This window comes from Sceloporus undulatus, chromosome 5, assembly GCF_019175285.1.
Source record: "Sceloporus undulatus isolate JIND9_A2432 ecotype Alabama chromosome 5, SceUnd_v1.1, whole genome shotgun sequence".
Taxonomy (NCBI): Eukaryota; Metazoa; Chordata; class Lepidosauria; order Squamata; family Phrynosomatidae; genus Sceloporus; species Sceloporus undulatus.
Window position 1 is genome coordinate 37,884,038 of NC_056526.1, and position 20,259 is coordinate 37,904,296.

A 20,259-nucleotide genomic window follows, 5' to 3' on the forward strand; every position below is an offset into this window, starting at 1 on the left:
ATACCATATGACCTGAGAAAAATATTTTAAAGGACCAAATTAAAGATAATGTCAGAATAGTAGTGATCAGATCTTCTGGATTTGTTTGTGTGTGTATGTGTATGTTTTATTTTATTTTATTTTAAAAAAAACATTCATATTAAGGATAGGGGAGTTTCAGATCAAATCCCTGGCACTGAAGGAACAACGGAACTTCCACAGGCACATTTCTGCCATTCTGCCTCTCCAATCTCAGTGCCCCATGCAATATTACATATAATTAATGAAAGACCAATCCAGAAGTAATAGATTTGTTGCAACCATGATTATCTCAACCACTTTATAACCTTTTTTAAACCGGGCCATGACAAGAGACTGCACAAAAGACTGCAGCAACAATGGGACCATAGCACTAATCTCCCATGCAAGCAAAATTCTGCAACATACATACAAAACACACTGCAGAAATAATCCCGTTTGAGAGTGCTTTAACTGCCCTGGCTCAGTTCTAGGGAAAGCTTGGAACACCAGAGCTCTTTGATACAGAAGGCTAAATGCCTCACAAAAACTACAGTTCCCAGAATTCCCTAACCAGAGCACTTAAAGCCATCTCAAAGTGGATTATTTCTGCAGTGTGCTTTGGACCACAGACTTCAACCATAAATAGAAGAGAGAAATCCCAGAGGTGCAAGAAGGATTCAGGAAAGGAAGAGGCACTAGAGACCACATTGCAAACATGTGATGGCTAATGGAGCACACCAAGGAATTCCAAAAGAAAATCAGTATGCTTTATAGATTATAGGAAAGTGTTTGACTGCAAAGATGCAAACTATAGAATGCCCTTAAATACATGGGAGTCCCATCACATCTGACAGCCCTGATGAGTAATCTGTACTTAGTACACAAGGCCACTGTCAGAACAGAACACAGAGAAACAGAATGGCTCCCATCTGGCACAGAGGTCAGGCAAGGCTGCATCTTTTCACCCTCTCTGCTCAACTTATATGCAAAAAAACATTATACAAAGAGCAAGTTTGGACACAGAAGATGGAGGAGTGAAAATAGGAGGAAGAAATATCAACAATCTAAGATATGCAGACAACAACCATACTACAGGTACTAGAAGAAAAAATCAGAGACCTAACGAAACTACTAAGGAAGATCAAGGAAGAAAGTGCAAAGGCAGGCTTGCTGCTGAATATAAAGAAAACAAAGATAATGACCATGAAGGATCTACACAAATTCAACCTAGACAATAAAGAAATAGAAATAAAGAGTTCTGTATCTTGGTCAAACACTGATCAAAACGGGGACTGCAGCCAAGAAATCAGAAGATTAAAAATGGGGAGGGTAACTATGAAAGAACTAGAAAAAATCCTAAAAAGCAACAAGCTACAACTAAGCATGAAAGTTAGAATCATACAAGCCATTGTATTCCCTATTACCACATATGGATGCAAGAGCTGGACAATTAAGAAAGTGGGTAAGAAAAAAATCAATTCATTTGAGATGTGGTGCTGGAGAAGAGTGATGAGGATACCATGGACAGCCAAAAAGACAAACTAATGGGTCCTAGAACAGATCAAGCTGGAAATCTCCAGGGAAGTCAAGATTATTAAGTTGAGGCTATCGTACTTTGGCCACATCATGACTCACTGGAAAAGACAGTAATGCTAGGAAAGATAGAGGGAAGCTGAAAGAGAGGAAGACCTCATGCTACATAGATGGACTCTATTAAGTAGGTCATGGGTACAAATGTACAGGAACTAAGCAAAGCAGTAAAGGATAGGGAGTCTTGGGAGATATCCACAGGGTCCCCCATAAGCTGAGATTGACTCAAAGGCAGATGAAAACAATTGCATGAGACTGAAATTTGGTAACAATATTTACAACTCTTTAAGTGAAAATGTCACAAAATGCCCATCTTATAGGTCTAGTTCAAGAACTTATGTGAATTATTCAATGCAATGTGACACTGGAGAACTAAGATGTCCTGTCTGCCCAGATCAAGCTTAACAGTTTATAATGGTGCAGTATTATCTGTAGGTACTCTGTGTTAGAATCATAGAATCATAGAATCGTAGAGTTGGAAGAGACCACTAGGGCCATCCAGTCCAACCCCCTGCCATGCAGGAAATCCAATTCAAAGCATCCCTGACAGATGGCCATCCAGCCTCTGTTTAAAGACCTCCAAGGAAGGAGACTCTATCACCCTCCGAGGAAGTGCATTCCACTGTCGAACAGCCCTTACTGTCAGGAAGTTCCTCCTAATGTTCAGGTGGAATCTCTTTTCCTGTAGCTTGCATCCATTGTTCCGGGTCCTGTTCTCTGGAGCAGCAGAAAACAAGCTTGCTCCCTCTTCAATATGACATCCTTTCAAATATTTAAACAGGGCTATCATATCACCTCTTAACCTTCTTTTCTCCAGGCTAAACATCCCCAGCTCCCTAAGGCGTTCCTCATAGGGCATGGTTTCCAGACCCTTCACCATTTTTGCCACCCTCCTTTGGACACGCTCCAGTTTCTCAATGTCCTTTCTGAACTGTGGCGCCCAGAACTGGACACAATATTCCAGGTGGGGCCTGACCAGAGCAGAATACAGTGGCACTATTACTTCTCTTGATCTAGACACTATACATCTATTGATGCAGCCTAAAATAGCATTGGCCTTTTTAGCTGCCACATCACACTGTTGACTCATGTTCAACTTGTGGTCTACTTGGACTCCTAGATCCCTTTCACACGTAGTTTCATTCAGCCAGGTGTCACCCATCCTATATCTGTGCATTTTATTTTTCCGCCCTAAGTGCAATACCTTACATTTCTCCGTGTTGAATTTCATTTTGTTAGCTTTGGCCCAGCTTTCTAGTCTATTCTAGTCTAGTTGTATAGAATTTAAAAAAAACAACTGAACTTTGGTAGGTATGCTTTTTATATTCTACTGTATTAACATTTAAACTCATTCTGTCAAGGACTACACAGGCAAAGCATCATCAAGCTTCTGCAATTATCTGTGTTAACAACCTCAGCTAATGCAAGTTTCTGCATAACCTTGCATCCTGAAGAAGCAGCTGCATAGAGATGCCTAAAACAGAATGCAATGTTATGCTAATCAAAGATGTTGTTATTGTGCAGATATTTAGTGTTAAAATTATACTTAAACTGCTTACGTTTAAACTTTAACAAAATTAAAAACAGATGCTTTTTTAAACTAAAAAAATCGTAACACAGTTATACAAAAATACATATTTGGTATTTCCTTTTTCATTCTACTCAAAATGTCACAAACACAAAAGCCTAAACATCAATGCTGTTAACTCAAAGTACAGCCATTAGTGACGGCCCTAATATAAAACGCATACACTTTATAGGCCCAAATATACAACTTCATCATACAGCATACCTTTCTCTCTCATATACTTTCAGTGGTCAACAAACATTGTACTGCTAAGTAATTATTTCTGAACAAGATGATGAAAACAATTTCCTAAGCAAGTGAGAACCCTGCCACAAACACTTCTCTCTGTTTTTTGCTTCTTTAAGTCAGTTTCTATTTAAGAGCAGTTGCCACGGTAATAGCAATTTCCTACTCATTTAAAAATTGCTAAGCAACCTGCATCAACTAGCAGCAGCAGGTGACATGTAAAAGGAGACTATTTTGGGAAGCAGTAACTATTTTTCTTACATTTTAAAAGCCATCTGTTACATTATTCTGGCTAGTTGATGAGGAGACCAAAAGAAAATCTAATCTTTGGGTGCAGCAGTGTTAAGTGGATCAAGTTTAAGGCTGAGCAAGTAAGGAAGAGAGACAAATGTAAAGGTTAATACACCAATCCTCCAAGGCAAACCACATAAAAAATGGAGAACACTGCACCAAGAATTTAACTTTCATAAGGAAGTTGAGTCTACATAAGACTCTAAAGACTGTGGAAATTTATGGTATCCATCAACTATACCCATCTTTTCTGTTGACAAAGGTTCTGCATTCCTAGCTCCTCTTCATGTTTGCCCCACAACATAGTATAAGATACTAAATCAGAAACAGAAATCATGCAGCCCTCCAGAATTTGTTGGACTACACATCCCAACAGCCCAAGTCAGCATAACCAAGCAAGGAACAATGGGAACTGCAGTCTATCAAAATCTTAAGAGCTGTAGGATTCCTATCCCTATATTAGATATGTCCAAGACCAAACAAAGCCGATTCATGACATAAGTGAATTTATTTTATACTACCATTATTAAGTATTCATTTACAGAAGCTTGGGATTAAAGAGCTGTGACTCACACAAAAGGTGGGTTTTGAGAAGGAGTTTGAAGAAATTGAGTGGAGCATCACTTACGAGCAGCAGGAAGTTGCTGGAGGTGCATAGGTTAGCAAAAGAAAAGAGATAAACCTGTTTTGAGAGAGGATAAGATTGTCAGAGAGCAGAAGTGGTAGATATGAAAATACAAAGGTGCACTGATGCACCACAACATGAAGGTGGAGAAATATTGGTCAGTAGGATAAAACCATTTAGGGCTCTGAAGATACATCACCCCTTAAATGGAGAGGTGTCACAGGGCTTTATTTCAGCAGCAGAATCCTGCACAGAGATGAAGAGACCAAAGAGACTAATATTTCTCCATCTTCACATTGTAGTGCACCAGTGCCCATGACCTTCACATTGTGACAATGGAAATAATGATAAAGGTTAAAATAGTGATGGCAGGAGCCGATAAAAGCATGAACCAGTGTTCTCAAGGAGGGGAATAAATTACAGTGGACCCTTCCTATCTGCACAGGTTTGGTTCCAGGCTTCCCCATGGATGGGAAAAAATGCTGACATTCACGCCACATATTATTCAATGGCAGCAATATGTGCACATCCACATCAGTGTATCCATGTGCACACACCACCATTGAATAATATGGGGCATGGTGATCTGCAGGTAGTTGAATCTGTGGGTCTCTATCCTGCCAATGCAGCAGGCCCACAGTGTTTTCACAATGTTATACAGCAAAATGCAACATAGTTTAGCAACTGGCTATAAAAAAGGGAGCAATCCACTAGTCAGCCATCCATATCAACCATTCATGGCTCGGGGGGATTTTTTTTAATTCCAAAAAGCAAACCTTGATGTTGCCATTTTATATAAAGGACACCATTTTACTATGCCATTGTATATAACAGAACTTGAGCATCCACAGATTTTGGAACCTGGAACCAAACTGCAGTGGCTACCAACAGCCTACTGTATAAAGCCTACAGGTTTCATAACTATTCCAAAAAGTGAACTGTAGTATTTTCACTGGATATAGAAAGCATAAACAGAATAAATGACTTGGAATAAAAGAAATTAAATCCAGCATATTTATGAATCTAAACTGGTAGTGAAACATCAAACCAAAACAATGGAAAGATTCAACTGCACAGAGAAAAGAGCAGTCAAATGGAGATGGTGCCATCAGTCTGCAAGAGGTACTAAAAGCCACTGGATTTCAGAAGATCATCATAAACTGGAGCGGGGGATGGCAAATGGTAATGTGACTTTGGGCCAGGATCCCAGATTCAGTCTCCATTTCAGATGGTATTCAATCACTGATCTAGGTATGACTATATTTAATATTCAGACTTCTATGTAGGCAAAGATCAATTAATAGCATATTCCAGTAATGCTGCTCTCCTCCTTCATTGTGGTTGTATTTATTTATTAGTTATCAAAAAGTAAAGGTAAAGATTTCCCCTTGACGTGAATGTCTAGTCGTAACAGACTGCAGGGGGTAGGGGTCATCTCCATTACTAAGCCAAAGATCCAGCATTGTCTGAAAACAATTTCTGTGGTCATGTGGCCAGCATGACTGCATGGAATGCTGTTGTTACTTTCCCACCAAGGTGGTACCTATTTATCTTCTTGCATTTGCATGCTTTCAAACTGCTAGGCTGGCAGAAGCCGGAACTAGTGATGGGGGCTCAGTGTACTGACAGGATTAACAAATAGTTACCTATTATCTAGTAATTATTACTACTACTATCAGTATACACCAGAAGCTCATCAACTTAGTCTAGGTTTAGATACTCATGTGCAAATAATTCAAGCCTTCTTAACTGTAGCTATTACTAAATTATCCAGTTTTAAGTGTAAATTAAGGGGGATATTGGATTAGGTGTAAAGTGGGCCCTCCACATTAGCTGGGTATGGGGCACACACCCCCATGAAAGTGGAAAAACCACAAATAAAAACCCACTATTTTTTCACTGAGAGCACCTCTCTGGGAATCTCTAGGCCCCCAGTACAACTTTAAGGCCAACATCCACCGGAAACTGACCACAGAATCATGCTGTGGGACCTACAAATGCCTAGAGAAGTGTTTTCTCTAGGAATCTGTAGGTCCACCATCACAACTCTATGGTCAATGTCTGGCACAGTTGTGCTAGAGGACCTAGTGATTCCTAGAGAGATTTTACTATAATCTGTGAATAATCAAATCCACAAAAGTCAAAGCGACAAATGTGGAGGGCTAACTGTAATCATTCTTCAGTGTGACTTTGTTTTGACCCTGCTTCTCTTCAGAAAGGCAGAGAGAAAAATGATTCCTAATCTCTTTGTGTTGCTTTCTTTTTTCTAACTCATATTCCATCTTTTATGCCAATCATGAAGCATAAACACTGCATAGTACAAAAGGAAAAAAGTCTCTGCTATTGCCTCTCTTCTCTTTATGTTTGCCCTATGAGTAGGTATCTATGTGCCTATCTTAAACCAACTCGCATACACAATAGAGAACTATCAGTAGGAAGGAAACAAGAATTTATATAAATGTGTACAGTTGTCCCTTCCGATTCATGGGGGATCCATTCCAGACCCCTCAGCAAATCAGAAAAACTGCAAATATTTGAGCCTCATTGTTTTTAATGGCTGCATTAAAAACATTTTATCCCTCTGGCTTCCTGTCTACGAAAATTCAAAACCGTGGAAGGGAAGTCAGCAAATCCAGAGGGATGACTGTAAAATCCAGCCATGATGATGTGCACAAGAGGGCCACTGAGGTGATTAAAACATTTATCTATTGATCTTTAGCATTCAAGCACACAGTCAAGGCAAAAGGTAAAGAAAAGTGAGATATAATTATCTTATGACTGATGCCCTCTTTCACACCATGCTTTGAATACAGGATGCCTTGGGACCACCAATTTCACAGTGTATTTACCTATTTCAGTCCCAAACAATTAAAAGCTTGAAATAATGGGGGGGGAAACTTAACATGGGGTATATTTTTTTTAATGGTGCCACTGCTTCTGTTTATTATATCAAACCTCTGGTGTCAAGGACAGGGTAGACATTTCTTGGGTCACTAAGCTAAACCCAATTTTGCATTTTATGTACAGAAAGAAGTAATTGTGATAAGGATTTGACAGGTTGCTTGCCATGACAGAAATAGGTTGCAACACTGGAACTTGCATTTTCATTTTATTCAAAAGGAAGGAACAGGCAATAAATGAACTCTTCTCTTTGCTGCCTTTAGATATATATGACGAACCAAAATACATTACATCATTGCAAACAAACAGTAAGAGAATCTATCTTTTAAAAAAAGCAACCAAAACCAGTTCAATTTTATTTAAATTACTGACCTTTGGATTTTTTTTAATTTAATTTTTTAATTTATTTATTTAGCACCATCTTCACTTTACATCTAAATAAACACACAGAAAGGATAAAGTGTATTTACTTCTGGTAACACATTTTCAGGTGCCATACAACTAAAAAATAATTTCTACCAGTGGTGGTATTCAGAGAGACAGTACTGGAAATAACCACATCACCTCTTTGTGTTATTCTGAACAGCAGAGAGAGAGAGAGAGAGAGAAATTTTAAAAATGAATGTACAAATCCATCTATACTGTTATATAATATGTTTAGGATTAACGCAAAAGCTGATAATAACTGCAGTAAACAAAGCTGGGGCTTAAGCAGCGGGAAGAGATGAGAAGAAAAGGATAGCACAAGATTTATAAGCAAAATCTAAGAGCATAAAAGCATACCAACAGGAGAGCTCTTATGCATAGCCTAGAGTTTTACAAAACAAACAAAAACAAAGCATAGCATAAAGTTCCTGCTCATATGTAGCCACAATTCGCGAACTCAAATCCAATCCCAAGCCGTATCAGTCACTTTTTTTAAGTCATGGTTCCACAAAAGACATATTTATACGTAGTCTCAGAACAGATTAAGAACATGGAAAACTAGTATGACTGGAATTAAAACTATTTTTGGAGAAGTGTGAGAAAGGCCTTTTGATTTCTAAGTGTTAATTCTAAACAGATAACTTGGTTATTTATCTAAACAATAAATCTGAGCAAAAATCCTTCTACTTGTTCTGAAATTTTCAAGCATGTGCAGTACAATTAAGAAGCAAAAATAAGCATGACCCATGAAAACTACTTTTCGTTCTCAATTGTGAGAAACCAGTTCTATTAAATGAAATAAGCCAACAAAACTTATTTGGAACTTAACAAGCACAGTCATTCAGCATTATCTTTATCAGATTTTGTTTTAAAATGTATATTCTGCTTTCTGTGGGAAAGTCATTAGCAATCAAGAGCCAGTGGCTAGGTGAGGTTTTCTTTCTAGAAAAAAAAATACAACTCCTCATATTAAACTTGGTACTATCAACTTGGTTCACTTCTCAAAGTGCAGTGGCGAGCAACCATGGGTGGAAATAAAGAAACATTTTTCTTTTAACCTGAGATGGCCAAGCTGAGAAGTTCCAACTGCCCTAGCCTGGAAAGAGAGAAGGGGCAGGCACAGCTCCACCATGCCTACGCCATCAACAAAAACCCTCTAGAATAGTCTGAGTAAGATCCTCCTAGAATCATAGCGTTAGAAGAGACTACAAGGGGCATCCAGTTCAACCCCCTGCCATGTAGGAACTCTCAATCAAAGCATTCCCGACAGATGGCCATCCAGCCTCTGCTTAAAAATCTCCAAGGAGGGGAGACTCCACCACTCTCTGAGGGAGTGTGTTCCACTGTTCAACAGCCCTTACTGTCAGGAAGTTCCTCCTAATGTTGAGGTGGAATCTCTTTTCCTGGAGCTTGCATCCACTGTTCCGGGTCCTAGTCTCTGGAGCAGCAGAAAACAAGCTTGTTCCCTCCTCAGTATGACATCCCTTCAAATATTTAAACAAGGCTATCATATCACCTCTTAACCTTCTCTTCTCCAGGCTAAACATTCCCAGCTCCCTGAGTCATAGGACATGGTTTCCAGCCCCTTCACCATTTTAGTCGCCCTCCTTTGGACACGCTCCAGTTTCTCCACATCCTTTTTAAATTGTGGTGCCCAGAACTGGACACAATATTCCAGGTGGCGCCTGACCAAAGCAGAATACAGAGGCACTATTACTTCTCTTGATCTAGACACTATACTTTTATTGATGCAGCCTAAAATTGCATTGGCCTTTTTAGCTGCCACATCACACTGTTGACTCATGTTCAACTCCTCAAACCCTTCAGCCACTAACCTTTCCCCCTCAACCTCCAGTTGTGTAAATATAACCAACCTGGATCAGGATGCGGTAGACCAACCTTCCAGAACCAGCATGTAGGCCATATCTGAGAACTACAGCCAACAAGACTGAATTATTTCTGCTCCCTCCATTATTTTCCTTAATACCTTGGGCAACACATCAACCAGAGGAAAGATGTAATGCAACACCCCTGGACAAGTGATGGTCAGAACATCAAAGACTAATGCCCCTTTCATCCAAAATGTCAATACAAAGCAAGGTAGTTTGTGATTCTCCAGCAAGGCAAAAAGATCCACTCATAGAAGGCCAAACTTTTAGAACACTGAAATATCATAGAGTCCAGTTCTCACTTTCTTTGATCCAGACTTTCTCTGCTCAGCCAATCGGCCTGAGCTTTCAGTTGTCTCTTGAGATACTCCCCCTTCAAGGACAAATGGAGAACCTCCGCTGCATCAGAACAGGAGGAGGATCTCTTCTCTCATCTAGATCAACACATTTTCCTTGAACTTCTGCCTGCAAGCTGAGAAATGCAAGATAGACACTTTGCCTGTAGCACCAACCAGTTGATACCATCTATCTTCTCACTGGGTGACAACAGGCCTTGTCCCTCTATCATTACAATGCACCCCCACCTTCTCAGCTGGCATAGATGGTAAGTACCACTCTCCTCGACTCCCAGATGGGCATTTCCACCTTGAAGGCCTTTTATAGCCACCCAACCAGGGACCCCCTTATACTGGCAGGAGAAGTTTAAGCCTCATGGAACACCACTCAGCAATTTCCTCTTGAATGGGGAGAACAAATCACTGCAGCTTCCTTAGGTGGAACCTGGCTCAAGGAATCACATCTGTATAAGCCACCATCAAACAGCTTGGCTGGTCCAACACCATGCCCACCAGAAACTGTAACTTCTCTCTTCTGTCCCCCAGAAGGGAAAGTCTTATGTCTAGTCGTGTTTCCAATGGCACCCAGATGCTGGGTCCTTTGAGATAGTGCCACATGACTCTCTTCCCTGTTATAACAAACCCATGAGACTCCAGATACTCCATGGTGATCCACATATTCTTCCTGACTTTACCCAATGAGGATGAACAGACTAGCAGATTGTCTGGATGTGGGTGGACATGCATCCCACACACCCTCAGATGAACCACCAAAACCACCAACACCTTTGTGAACACCCAAGGGGAAGCGGATAGCCCAAATGATAGGACTACGTATTGGTACTATTTCTCCAGGTTGACAAATCTGAGGTACTTCCTGTAGGTAGGTTGCAATCCCTGTTTTTCTTTGGGATCAAGAAAAGCACAGAATAGGATCCCCAAAATCTCTGATGCTGGGGCAGTGACCCTATGGCCCTCATTTGAAGAAGGTCATCTGTAGCCTACAGCATCCTTTGGTGTTTTTCCAGAGACCTGGACATATGGGATCAAACAAAAATATCTGGAGGCTTCCAAATGAAGTCTATCGTGTATTCTTCCCTCACAGTCCTGCGCATTCAAACACTGGAATGTCCACTTTCAGTGATGGATAAAATGCTGGCAGCATGGTCACACTAGGAGTTGCTCCAAGTCAGACAGACTGGTTTGTTATCCTATCCTGTTTGCTGGTGGAAGCAGCTGTGTCCTTGCTAAATACTTAGCATTGCTGTTGTCTACCCTGGGGCTTGAAGGAAGACCAGTTTGACCTGAAAGCTCCGAAATCTTATTTCTAAACTAAGGCCAGAAGGGACAAAAGAACTGTGTCCCAGATGGAAATGTCTTCATCTCTTCCTTTTTATTCAAGGATGGCAACACTTTATTTTTATCATTGGTCTCCACCAAAACCTCACAAGCCTTCTCTAAATGATTCAGACCCCTTTAATGGACACATGGCCAAATTTGCCTTACTCTTGGTATCAGCATTCCAGTTCTTTAGCCAGAGTTGACACCAAGCTGCAACATACATCACCATGAACCTAGAAGAAAATGGGACAGAATCCAGACTGGCATCTGCCATGACTGCAGACACATTGGTCAATTTATTAGCTCTCTGTGTAAGTTTTGTCTCCTCCTTAGAGATATGAGGCAACATATCCTTAGCCCACCTGACAGCAGCCCTGGCAAACAAGGTAGTTACCAAAGCAGCTCATAAGGCCACAGATACCTCGTATGCTCTACACAGAAAAGCCTCCAACTGTTGGCCTCTGGATTTTGGGGGGTATCATTCCCCATCCTGGGGTAAAAGACTCTCCAAAATCAATCCTGTCACAGCAGCTTTAATACAGGGGAGCTTCAACTTCTCCATAACCTCCAAAGGAAGAGAATATACTGAAGGCACCCTAGCAAATCCAGGTTGTGTCCACTCTGCTTTCATAACATCTGCTATCACCACAGGGAAGGGTGCTACTGAACAATCCTGCTTATCCTTAGATCTGATTTCAGGTACTTGTTCAATCACAACACTGGCTAACTGACTGGTAAGAATTAAGCTCAATGACTTCCCCACCTTTCTGAGAAGGATAGAAAAATCATTCAGATCAAACAGGCAAACAAACATTAATTCAGCAGAGACATTCCTCTCATCCTGAGACAACCCCTCCATCCCTTGTCAGAAGGGATGGGAAACACAGAGCCTAGAGAATCTCAAGATGCTGAGGCAGGAGATATAGGCCTGCTTATCCTTTTAGCTTTACATGGGGGGGGGAAAACCATCAGAGAACAGTCCCCCACCACCCTCTCCACCCTCTTCTCTCGAAGAAGCCAAGGAATGAAGCTTCCTTGTTTGTCTTGTGTGCTTTTGGCCTCTAGAGGACCCACATTAATCAATGATTGGGCCTTGCAGGGTTTTTTTGCATGTGACATGATCCATCCCACCACCAAGTGATGACTCTGAAGTTGCTACCATTTCCCCAACCATGCCCCCTGCCCCCTCAGGTGTCCCCAGCCTGCAGTGCAAGAAGCATGATCCAGCATCACAACTCCAAGGGCAGAGCTTGGCCATTTATGACTAGAAGTTGGCGAGAAATGGGGTCATCACAATCAATTATCCACACGGCCAGAGCCACGCTTGCTGACAGACATGTCTGCTTTCCCCCAGTACGCGCAGCCTCTCCCAAGTGTCTCCATAGCCTCTGGGACATGGAACAAAGCAGGATCCAATCTCCCAGACCAGGCAGGTGGGTCCATCATCTGACCATGAATGGTTGTCCAGAGGGTGTCTCCACCTCCACCCATCCACCCTTAACCATCCACTGGCCTCTGAAGAGAGGTTGGGGCTGTGCGCTCTTTCCAACTCCCATACAAACAGCTTTCCTCATCAGGGTAGCAAGGTTTTAAAAGCATAAAACACAGTGTTTCAGTCTCCTCTACAAGATCTGTGAATCTGAAGCATCACAGCAACGGGGGGGGGGGGGGGGGGGGGGAGTCTAGATCTTCCACTTAGGGTGGTGAAGTTTGATTGACAGTTTGTTGAAGCCCTACCTCAAGGATATATAGGAGGAGCAAGACCCCAGATTATCTCTGCACACTGTGGGAAAAATTAATTTTTAAAATATTTTTCAAAACTTTGGTACCTTATTTTTCATCTTTCATTCTGTTGGAAGGAAACTGTGTACCTCCCAGGTTGTGGCAGCCCGTCTATTAATCAAGCCAAGAAAGCATCAGATTTTTTAAAAAAAGATTTTCTGGCATACTGATACATAATCTGGATATACCGTAGGCTTTAGGCAAGATCAGCTTTTTCAGAATCAACCCTCCCCTCTCTAAAAGAGATATTCTCTCTCCTAATCTTACTCTTTCACATACAGATGTTTTCCCATCTCTATGTACAGTTGTTTACTGCCGCCATACTGATATATCATCACTTATTGTTCTTATTATATTGTATTTATACCCCACTAGGGTCCTAAACACACTGCAGAAATAATAAAGTTCAAGACTGCTTTAACTGTCTTGGCTCAGTGCTAGGGAATCCTGGGGATTATAATTTTGGTGTGGCCCCAGAGCTCTCTGACTGAGAAGTCTCACAAACTACACTTCCTAGAATTCCCAGCCACTGCAGTTTCCCTAAGTCTGATCAGTCTAATGTGGGTATAGTATGGATAGGGTTCATTTTAGCAGTGCCCTAGAACTTTTTAAAACTGACACAATAGTTTGCCGACAAATTTCACACATAAAATGCACTCCCACTGGGGAAAGGAACTAAGCACTGTGATACTAAGTATTCCTTTGTCTTTGTTTACAGAACAATCATTTGTTGTTGTGTCAATCTATATCATTGAGAGACCTCCATCACCCTGCCATCAACAGCCCTGAGTCTTGCAATCTCACAGACATGGCTTCCTTGATTGAATCTACCCACTTGCAAAGGGATCTTCCCTCTTTTCCTACTGCCTTCTACCTTACCAAGCATCACTATCTTTTCTTTTGAGTCATGCCTTCTCATGATATGGCCCAAGTACAACAGCCTCATTTTAGTCATCTTGGCCTCTAGGAAGAGATCAGGCTCATTTGTTTTAGGACCAATTTATTTCCCTTTTTAGCAGTCCATGATATCTGTAGAACTCTACTCCAGCACCACAATTCAAATGAGTTGATTTTCTTCCTGTCAGTTTTCTTCACTGTGTAGCTTTCACAACTATACTCAGAAATGGGAAATACAATCTCATGGACAATCCTAACTTTTTTATTCAGCAATATATCTTTACACTTCAGGATCTTGTCTTGCTCCTTCATAGTTGCCCTTCTAAATTCCAATCTTCTTATTTCTTGACTACAGTCTCTATTCTGATTAATAACTGAGGCAAGGAATGGAAAATCTCAAACTATTTCAATGTCTTTATCATCTACTTTAAAGTTATACAAATCATCTGTGGCCATTAATTTTGTTTTCTCAATGCTCACGTGCAAACTTACCTTTGCATTTTCTTCCCTGAGTTTCTGCAATAATCAGCCCAAGTCTTTGCTATTTTCTACTAGTAGTATAGTGTCATCCATATGCAGTGGGTACACCACATTAGTGGCTTAATGATCCGCTGATTTGATTGACCATGGATCACCATGCCCCATATTATTTGATGGTAGAACATACATGCAGATGCGCACACACTGCCACCCACTGAATAATATAGGGTGTAACCTTCCATGTTTTTTTCTCATCTGCAGGGCCCTGCGGAACTGAACCTCCATTGATGGGAAGGGTCCACTGTATCTTAATTGCTGATCTTCCTTCTTCAGAGTCTAATTCACCTTTGTATGTGATAGGTTCAGCATACGAATTAAATAGATAGGGTAATAAAATGCACCCTTACTTGATCTTCATGCCAATTGGAAATCATTTTGTTTCTCTGTATTCTGTCCTAATGGTGGCCTGTTGTCCTGAGTACAGGTTATACATTAGGCCAATCAAAATTCACTCCCAAAAATGAATCCCATTCACAGCTGAAACTCATCATTTCTGAAATAATGAAAATATTTCATATTTGGTAGGGAAATACTTCGGTTTAGGCAACAATTGTAATTATGTGGCTCTTTCCACATACCAACTGACAGCAATATATAAGAAGTGGAATCCACAATAACATCCAGGCAAAAATCAAAACTATAAACCATTAAATAAAATGTAAAAGATATGTAACTGGGAAAATTTATATTGGGAAAATAAAAGAAAGCTTAACCTACCTTATAGTTCCCACAAATCAACCCAGCTAAGTTCCATGCCAGGAGCTCCAATTACTGCAAAAAAAGAAAAAAAGGGGGGAAAAAGAAATCATATAAATATCATGATATAAGCCACATTATCAACGGGTGGGGCAGAACAACTAAGCTTCTCCTCCTGAACTTTTCTCACCAGGTTGAAGTATTTGGATGTCTCCTTCCAAGTAATCGAAGGACTAAGACATAAGTAAAGGCAACAATCAGATAAACCCCAATCATGACTTTGGGGGCAGGGGGAGACCAAAATGCTGGAACCAAATTCAGCCTTCTTGGTATTCCCCAAATTGGCACACTTGCTCCCCCATTATCTGATTGTTTTCCAGAACGTGTATGGTTTTGTGTGTACTTGTTATTTTTGGTCCTGTTTTCTTGCTTTTGGTCCCATCCACCACTGGAAGGAGCCCCCCCAAGAACTTCCTCGACAATGAATTCAGCCAGAGACTCCCCACCGTTGTCTTAGAGAACTGAGAACAAGCCCTGTCTCACACACATTCTTCTCTCCCCCCATCATTCTACTTATTAAATTATATTTTGGTTTAATCCAATCACAGTTTGTCCCCAGTCCAGAATCAAAACCTGATTTGTGCATATCCTATGATCTGATCAAGCCAAGGCCCAAGTTTCCCACTTGATAGAACAGCTGCTTATAGTAGCTATGAACACTAATAGAAAGAGAACTGCACATGCACAGGTCACTTACCATATATACTCGTGTACAAACTGACCTCACATATACGTTGAGGGAAGGTATTAGAGTCAAAATCATGGATTTTTATATGACCCCTATATAAATCGAAGGTAAAACTTAGGGGACTATAACAAAGGATCCAAAGGGGAAAACACCACTTCCTTCCCTCCTTCTCCAGACCATTTCCCTGGTGCTGGAGGATAAGGTTTTAACATCAGATGGGGAAGGGAAAGAAGTGGATTTAAATGTGGGGTTCGGTAGGGAGAGAAGTTTTTAACACCAGCGTGGAAAGGAACTGGATTTAAATGTGAAGTTTGGTGGAGAGAGAAGTCTTTAACATCAGATCAGGAAAGGAATCACCTCTTTTACTCACACACAAACACTCACTTCCTGCCAGTACCTTTTTCTGAAATCACTGCCAAGGCATATGGGATCATGCTTCTTTCAGGACCTTTCTAAGCACTATTACTGTAATGACCCATATATAAATCAACCCAGGGTTTTAGAATCAATTTTGGATATAAATTTCTCAACTTATAGTCATGTATATATAGTAGCCTTCCAGACAAGTTTTTCTTTAGAAGGAAAGAAATAATTCTATACCTTCACTGAGACACTGTGAAATACCACCAAAATAGCAGGAAAAGGTGAAAAGTTATCACTGTATAAAGACAAACCATTTGAAAAACACCTGTTACAATAGGTGCAACCTCTTTTCTCTTCAGAGATCTTGGGCAGTGCCAGAGTAGATAATTATAAAAGTCATTTGCTACTTAAGCACTGCTTTCTGAGTAGCTGCTTATTTTCTGGCACTGATATCTACAGGCATCCCTCCACATTTATGTGTTAAGCATTTGCAGATTTGATCATCTGAGGATTACAGCCTCTCCCCAGACATTTCTAGGTCTTCCAGCACAATTTTATGGTCAACTTCCAGCAGAAGTTGCCCACAGAATTGCACTGGATGACCTACAAATGCCTTAGAGAAATATTATCTCAGGGGGAAAAACATCCTATACAATATTTGTAGTGTTTCCACTTTCACAGGGGTTGTGCACTCTTAACCCCCACAAAAGTTGAGGCTGACTGTAGGGTTGAGGGCTGACTGTATATAGTAATGCTTGATTAAAACATTTACACAGAGCATGCTACAGCTCTGCAGATCTAGCAGAATGTAAGTACTGCTTTGCATCCCATATTGTGACAAAAATGGGAGATAAATAAAATAAATGTGCTTTGAGACACTGTATTTGAACAACTGACACTGTACTATAACAATTTTGAACACCTAAGAACATGCCATTTGGAAGGTAGTTATGCAAAGGTTTCCTTTAGGCTTTTTCTCCAAAAAATACAAGAAGATTGCACTCTGAAATCTAATATCTATTGTAAATAAAATTAGTAAAAACATCCAGTGATTACAAAGAAAAAAACAATGAGTTCCAAACCCTAAACTTTGATGTAGATCAATTTTATCTCTATGGAATTTTATAAAAAGAAAACTCCAGTATGCTCCAAACCAAGAAATGAAACATTAACCAAAACAATACCCATTACGTCCAGTCACAGGACAGTTTTTGAAGGGCTGCATAAATATCCATTAATAAAAAGGTACCATATATTCATATGGATGTTATTTGTCTAATGAGAACAAGAACAAAAAAGAATTCTTAAGATTTAGAATGCATCAGAACTGAACAGTACTCTGGAGTTGACTAAAGTTGTAATTCACATCATAAAAAAAATGACTAATGACTAGAAAGCAGATGTAAAAGAGTGAGGCTTAGGTAGAACCTAAAGTAACCTAATTTCTCAGGGACAAACATGTTACCTTCTGTAGGCCACAAACTGGAAGAACTCACATACACATGTACAAACTTACAGCTGAAATACCACAAATTAAGAAGTCTAAATCAAAATTATACAACCTGTCTGGTGGGATTGCACAGAGACCTGGCTAAAACAGAAGAGAAAGACTGAGACTATATGCAGGCAATATATGAAAAACAACTTGCAGCTTCACTTGATGTTGTTCTGCTGATCCAAACTTCTGCTAACCTACTGCAAATCCCCCAAAAATCTATCAATGTATGTTAACCTACTTTCTGTCCATTCCACACTAATCCCTTCCTAAATATGTATGATAGCATAGAAAATTATTTTTTTCTTTATCAAGACACTAGTGTGAAAAAGCAATACGACTATATATTGTTTTCATTGTTTAACTTACACATCTAGTAAAAGACCACAAAGACAGTTTTTTCCAACCTCTTTTGCTTAACAGCCACAGGGTATGAGTGTACTGCAAGTTTCACAAGTTTTTTCCCCCTGAGAACATAACGTCAGCTCTAAGAGATGTAGAAGTCTTGTCTTGCTAATAAACTTCTCAATTCAGTGGAAATGTTTATACATCATTGTTTACATGCCCAGGCCAAGCTGTTGCTATTCCAGCAATTACAATGGGCTATCTGCCTTCACTATGATTAGTCAGAGCTTAAGAGTAGTTGAGCAACATGGAAAGTCTCCAACTGGCATTAAGAAAAAGTCTCTGATCTGAATACAAGTACAGTACTGGGGTTTCAGCCCTTTAACAAAGGTATATACAATGTGTTCTAAATGTACAAGAAAACCTTGACAGAACCACATTCAAGAGATTGGGGTCCTAAATATTACTGAAACATGAAATATAAGTTCTTAATTGTATTTGTTGAGGGGGATATTATTAGTTATAAAAACCAAGCAACACAATATTAATAAACAAACAGTATGTATCTTGGGGAAACAACTCCCTAGTCACAAATTTGATTTTTAAAAAATGGCTTTCCTTTTCACATATTTGTAAAAGAGCTGTGAAGTAAATGCTGGTTATTTCCATGTTCAAATTCCTTCTTCATGCTCTGAGCCCAAATATTAAACTGATGATGCTCTCTTAAAATTGTTCAACACTGCATACCAACAAGAAAGAGGAGGACCTCCCTCAAGAAAATCCACAACATAAAGAAAGCACAATTAACTGAACTGGAATATGTTCTCATTTCTATTCCTAATCCTAACTGAGACATTAAACATTTGAAATACATCTTTAAATGCTATTATCATTTCTTGTATGAAGATAAGGCAAATTTGACCAGGAAGGAAAAGCTGAACAGCATCTTTTTAAGCTTAACAACCTAAAACAATCCCCACCTGAATAACCTTCAGTTTTACTTTAGTGAGGTTTCCATTACTTTTTGGTAGAAGAAAAATGGGAAAGCTTCTTACACAAAAAGGTTAATGAAGATGTAAAGCAAAGTGAAAAGTAAACAAAAAGTCAAATTCTTTTAGTTTCTAAAATGCAAATTCTGTCAAAAACAAAGGAAAATGCACATAATTCTCCCAGTGGCAAGGAAGAAAGGAAAAGCCCTTCCCACAAACAAAAGAACCCCTAAAATACAGAACAGCAATCCCTATTGCCCCTTTTGAATTGTCCCTTTTAGTTTGGAATTGAGCTGTTGATCACTTCCAAACTAAAGTTACAACAGGCAAAGGCCCGAATCCAACTGTTGATCCTAAGTAGAATATAGACCCACTAAATCAACAGGAACTTGGTAAATCAACCCTTATTTAAGTTCCACTGATTCAAAGAATCTGCTTTAATAAGGACCAACAATTGGTTTCATCTGAGTAAATTTGGTTTAAGTCTTATTTCATAAACATGAATAGCAAACTATGAATCCTCTTCTTCCATAAAGTACTTATAAAAAACACTTCCATAAAAACAAATTACTACATACACGGGAGGGTATTAATAGATTCCCCTTTTCCGAGAACTAACAGCATTTAGCCTTGGTCCCCACAAGGCAAAGAGAGGTGTGGCATCTACAGTGGTACCCCGGGATACGAAAGCACCGCGTTACGAAATTTCCGGGAAAAAATTCCATAGAGAAAAAAAAACTGGTTTCCGGGTTACGGTGTTTGTTTTTTCGGCTTACGAAAAAAATTTGGTGCTTTACGGCGCTTTTTTCGCATGAAATCGCGCTTCCAGCGCTAGCGGCTAGGCTTTTTCGGGTTGCAAACTTTCGGGTTACGAAGGGCGCCGCGAACGAATTAATTTCGTAACCCGGGGTACAACTGTACCTAGATTGAGATCCCTCCAAATCAAATCATCAAAAGCAGACAGCAACTATCAGGGACGTAGCTAGGATTTTAGGAAGGGGGGGGGATCCAGACTAAGTGCCACCCATATAATGGGGCTTGAGTGCGGCGGCGCAGCAGCACACACATTCATTTTTCTAATGGAAGGGGTTCCGGACCCCCAGATCCCCCCCCCTTGGCTACATCCCTGCATCTATACATAAGTTATGCCTGTGACTCCAACACTGTCACTGGATTTTTTTCTTCCTCTTGTT

The 20,259-nt window shown here is 40.1% G+C and overlaps 1 protein-coding gene across 4 annotated transcripts in view; it reads right to left on the reverse strand.

Annotated features, from left to right (window-relative positions):
* MRTFA (myocardin related transcription factor A) overlaps nt 1–20,259 on the reverse strand; it is a 113,215-nt gene that overhangs the window by 73,838 nt on the left and 19,118 nt on the right. For all 4 annotated transcript variants that reach the window (XM_042467457.1, XM_042467459.1, XM_042467461.1 and 1 more), the window contains exons 2-3: nt 15,148–15,201; nt 4,268–4,376 (exon numbers count right to left, since the gene is read on the reverse strand). In XM_042467457.1, coding sequence (XP_042323391.1) covers nt 4,268–4,315 — 48 coding nt within the window. In that variant the 5' untranslated portion in view covers nt 4,316–4,376; nt 15,148–15,201. The remainder of the gene's footprint in view (nt 1–4,267; nt 4,377–15,147; nt 15,202–20,259) is intronic.